Here is a 4,809-nt window from a genome sequence, read left to right on the forward strand (position 1 = left end):
GGCTGAGACGTATTTATTTTTCTGGAAGGCCCCAAAACAACGTGTCTGTTTAACCACCACTAGTTTAGGCATCAGATGAATCACAAAACAAATCACCTCCCCAAATCCTAAACCTTTCCAAGCATCCAAAAGCAGCAGCTCTCTATGCTTTGAGGACAACAGCTCGCACGCTCCTTAACCAGCGAAATGAAACTTTGGTCAACCCAAGGGACAAGCTAGAATAAGATGCACTTTTATTCAGAGAGAAAGAGCTATTTCTAAAACATGAGGGAGGGAGGGAGAAAAGCACTAGTGGTTATCTCCTCAAACAACCACCTCAAACAACGCTCCTCTGCAGGGAGGTTTTTCACCACACAGCCACGACAGCTCAGATGTACTTGCCTAAAACGACGAATCATGGAGTTTTTCTACTTTATCTGTTCTTCTGAAGTTGAAATTAATCGGCCTGGGTTTGGAGACGGGCGTCAGCAGCCAAATATGACCTCCACCGTGGAGGGCAAAAAGGAATTTAAGGACAGCTAAAGCACTCTGGGTAGCCCTTAAAGACAGTGAGCTGGACCTTCCTTTGCGGCATCTATTTCAAACTGTGCTCACTGCTGTGATTCGGGTCATTTGGGACTTGCTACAATCTTCAAATTAAGAGAGTCCCGGCCACGTGCTGCGCTCCATTCGCACACGTTCTACAATTTACACCAACTCCACAACTCCTAACTCTGGTGCTAGGGACAACCGACGCAGGTAGGGGAGCTATTTGGAAGGGGTCTTATTTCAACTCTTCCGTGAGGCTTTTCAGCAAATACCCCTCAATACCTGAATTTGTTGCGCTGTCATTCGGTTTCTGTTCACCGTGGCCCGAACTCGCTCGCTCTGCCGAGTCCTGGCGATGGCGCGGGTGCGGACGTGAGGACGCAGCCTGCTGGTGGTCGGAACGACGTCAGCCATGAGAGCAGCAAGCTCCTCTTCACTGACATGATCCGTATCTTGAAAGAGAAGAGGCCCAGGTCATTTTATTTCTACAGGGAAAATCATTGCCAGAGCTTTGGACCAAAAAAAGAGAATTTAATAAAATTTTTTTTAAAAAAAAAAGGGTATTCCCTTTCTTAAACCCACTCCCTTCAAGGGCAGATATTATCTTCTCAAAAGGAAACAAACACAGACGTCATGGCTTCAGGCTGTTATGCAGAAAGATGATTTTCCAGGAAACAGAAATCGTTGCTCCTTGGCAATCTGAGGTCAGGATGCTAATAAATTCTTTCCAACATAACACAAGGCAGCTGCACTCAGGTGCTGACCTCAGGAAAGTTAAATATCGCTTAGAAGCGGCGGCTTCGCATGTTGTAAGTGCAGATGAAAATCTTAACAAACAAGATCCTCTTATCAGTCAAGGGTTCAAGACAACTCTTTAGGTTCAAGAGGGAATGCCCAGCAAAAGGATTATTTTTAAACAGATAAAACCAGGGGTTCAACATCTCTTCAAAACAGCATGTGCTTCACATCATTTAGGTGAGGAGGAAAAAAACCAAACTATCGACTTTGACAGGACACCACAAAGGCCTCACCTGCAGCAGCACCGACACCCAGGGGGGCACAGGCGGGGCAGAACCACTCATCCACAGGGACTTCGTTCAGAGGTGGATTAAGGCATTCCAGGTGATACCTTGAGAAAAGGGGGGAAAAAAAAAGTAAAATACAAATCAAACCATGTGCTCCTTCCCAAGGGAGGAGAGCCTTTTACCTCTATCCACAAACTACACAGGGCAGAGACATTCTCTCAAGCTTGAGACTAACGCTCTAGACACCTGCTTCTACGAATCCTCCAGAGAATCGATGCTATCTGATAGCTACCGAAGCTCTAGATGGTATTTTGATCCCTTCAGGCTCAAAAAAAAGCAGAGAAAAGCGAGCGTTTTTCCCTCACTGTGAGGTATTTCACTTGGCATTTGAACCCAAGCTGCATGAAAGGTGTAGAGCCAACGGTTTTCCGCAAACCCACACAGCGCTGCCATCGTTGGTACCTACAAACATTTTATTTTGCACAGGTCAACCATGAGGCCTCACGACGTCAAATGAATCAGAGAATTCTATGAACGAAGGCAGAGAATTCATAAAACGAAGCCGCAACATCCCACATCTACCCACCACGACTGAGCCAAGCAGCGCTGAGGATTTCTGCGGAACCACACGAGGCAGCGCACAGCATCGGCCAGTCGCCGGCCGCTTGCAGGACCGGAGAACGACCACGGTGGCTTCCAAGAGCCACTCGCCCCTGGAATCGTCCTCATCACGCCTCAAAGCGAAAAAGGAGAGCTCGATGCTCCCTTTTGAAACGTTCTCTAGCTGAGCAGCCTGAGCAAACAGCCTTGGCAACCTCTTGCAGAGGTGGTGGCTGGCAAAGCCATCCAACGTCACTCAAGCTGTGGTCTGAAACGCGTTCGATTCAGTTTTCAGCAATGAAAACCCAGCCAAAGCGACAGCGCGGGATTTCTGCAGCGGCTCGTGTTCACGTTACACCGCCAAAAAGAATCCAAAGAGATTTCCCAAGCAAAGGAGACTTGGGAAAACCAAGTGCTTTGACCAAGTTCCCCAGGTGAGGAACACGGCAAGACCACAGCCTTCAAGTAAGAGTTTCAGCTGCAAATCGACAACGTTTCTATGACCAACTCTGTACTTTTTCTAAAAGGGGAAGCCCCACTGTTATTTCTGAGGTGGAGCAGCATTTAGTTCTGAAATAACTAACGGAAAGAGAGTGAAGTTCTCTGTTTCACGTTGAAGTTCGGTGCCTGACAACACAGCTCCGTGCCTGGCCACGGAGTAAGGAGATTTTAGACTCTGTCAGAGACTCGAGAAGACCAAGTTGAAAAATCAAATACTGGTTGCAGTAAATCATTACTAAAAAACTCGAACGGTAAAGTATTTTCCTCCTCCGGGAAAGGAGAGTTTGTGCTCTGAGCGCCAGCGATCAGGAATGAGCTCGCTCCCCCAAAGCAGTGTTGCAACAAGCAACAGTAGGTTCAGGCCAAAGTCAGAACAAAAAGTACTTGCAGTAAGAGCTTCACCACGTACTTCTCAAATCATCCGGGGGCAGTTCTGAAGTCAACGTCATGACCCTCTCGACCAGCAAAAGCTTTCAGCCCTAAAACTGGACTGATGAGATTTTCACTCCAGTGTCAGGTCAGACAGAGAACGTAGGGCACCACAGAATCAGTGGGATAAAACTAGGATTTGAAGGAAGCTGTTCTGTGTTTATCCGGAGTTCAGCTGAGCCACGGAGAGCCAGAAAAGCCCGCAAGTTTCCAGAAGCGTTAACTCCAGAAATCAGTAAAGAACTTATTTTATGAAAATAAGAATTAAAAAATAAATAAACTGTATCAGACCTTAAAAATAATAATAAAATAAAAATAATAAAAGGAATTATTGAGGGACCACAACGGGAAATCTGAAGTACTACCCGGAGTTGAGGCAAGGCTTATGAAACTTCAGACGTGACTTCAGGCAAGACCTACGGTTTGGTTAGTTAATTATTTGAAACTCAGCGCGCTGACGACGTGCTCGACAACATTCAGCGTCCCCGATTTTGTCTTTTCTCCAGAAGGCAAACCAGCAAGCACAAGACACTCCAGAAGACAAAAATCAGACTTACCAAAAGTCTGAATTAGCTCGCTAGAAGTCATTTTGGAAAGATTGTCTTACGGACTCATTGCAAATCCCTCTTTTTGCTCGACGGGGACCTTCCGACGTGGCCTTACCCTGCGTCGCAGCTGTCGCACAGCAGCAGGCGATCCTCGCGGTCGCTCCTGCCGCACACCTCGCAGAAGGTCGGATCGTCCTCTCCGTCGTTACCCTGAGTTTTCGTGTCCTTGACAGGAATCTAGAGAAAATAAGAGGGATTCACGTTTTATTGTAGAACGTGGTGCTTTTTTTAAAAAATCCCCCGTCGCGTTAACAGCGGCGAAATCTGGAAGGGTACGAAGCGAAAGAATCTGTTACCCGCCAGAACCTTCGTTTACTTCGCTCAATGTGATCAAATGCTTGAAAATATCTACTGAAATTCTCTACTGGCAGACACCAACAACCATGGGAAACTGCATTTTAAGAAGAGGTGAGCCCAAAATTCCAAAATAAGATCAAAAGCAGTCAAGCAAAACGAAAAAAAACCATAAGAGAGCAAGCTTCCCCCCCTCAAACATACGACTTAAATGTTAATTTGCCAACGCAAACACTTAAAAGTGTCCTTAAAAGGCAACCTCAAGAAATAAATTGAACCAAATACCAGGGCAACACGCTAGAATTTTAAACCTCTGGTTTATTATTTTGTGGAAATTGGCCTTAGCAGCAGAAAAACTTACCTTCTCTAAGATTTTACCACCAAAATGCGCCCGAATGTTAATGTACTTAAAGAGGATTCGATCCACCGGACAGGAGTTAGAGTTCTAGAGAGAAAAAACGAAGTAAAGTAAAGTAAAATTCCCCAGTCAATAAGCACATCTCTCAATTCAGTTTTTAAAAAGCTTCAATTATTCATGTAATGAGCATTAATTTAATGCAGTAACCATTTCAACAGCTATTAGCCTTGACATTTTAAATACTCCAATCGGACTTACCTGCTTTACAAACAACCTATCGTACCCGAGAAAACTCACCTTGATAGAAACACATTTATTAGACCGAATTCATTTAATTATCATTCAATTGGCAAAACAACATCAAAGCTCTTCCAAACGCTGCTTTGAAAGAACGCTTGGGTTCTTTCTTTTGGGTGTAGGAGCAACTGGAAACAGCTTGGAAATACATTCGGAAAGAGTGGTTTTA

General features: G+C 45.1%; 1 protein-coding gene across 1 annotated transcript in view; it reads right to left on the reverse strand.

The window, feature by feature from the left end:
• Positions 1–763: 763 nt before the first annotated feature.
• The window catches only part of LOC104272727 (PHD and RING finger domain-containing protein 1-like), a 6,713-nt gene continuing 2,667 nt past the window's right edge, over positions 764–4,809 (reverse strand). The window contains 5 exon segments of the mRNA XM_009867798.1: positions 764–810; positions 813–980; positions 1,578–1,657; positions 3,747–3,868; positions 4,347–4,430. Of these exon segments, the coding sequence (XP_009866100.1) occupies positions 764–810; positions 813–980; positions 1,578–1,657; positions 3,747–3,868; positions 4,347–4,430 (501 nt within the window).

Source organism: Apaloderma vittatum, unplaced genomic scaffold (assembly GCF_000703405.1).
Source record: "Apaloderma vittatum isolate BGI_N311 unplaced genomic scaffold, ASM70340v1 scaffold4314, whole genome shotgun sequence".
In the NCBI taxonomy this organism is placed as follows: domain Eukaryota; kingdom Metazoa; phylum Chordata; class Aves; order Trogoniformes; family Trogonidae; genus Apaloderma; species Apaloderma vittatum.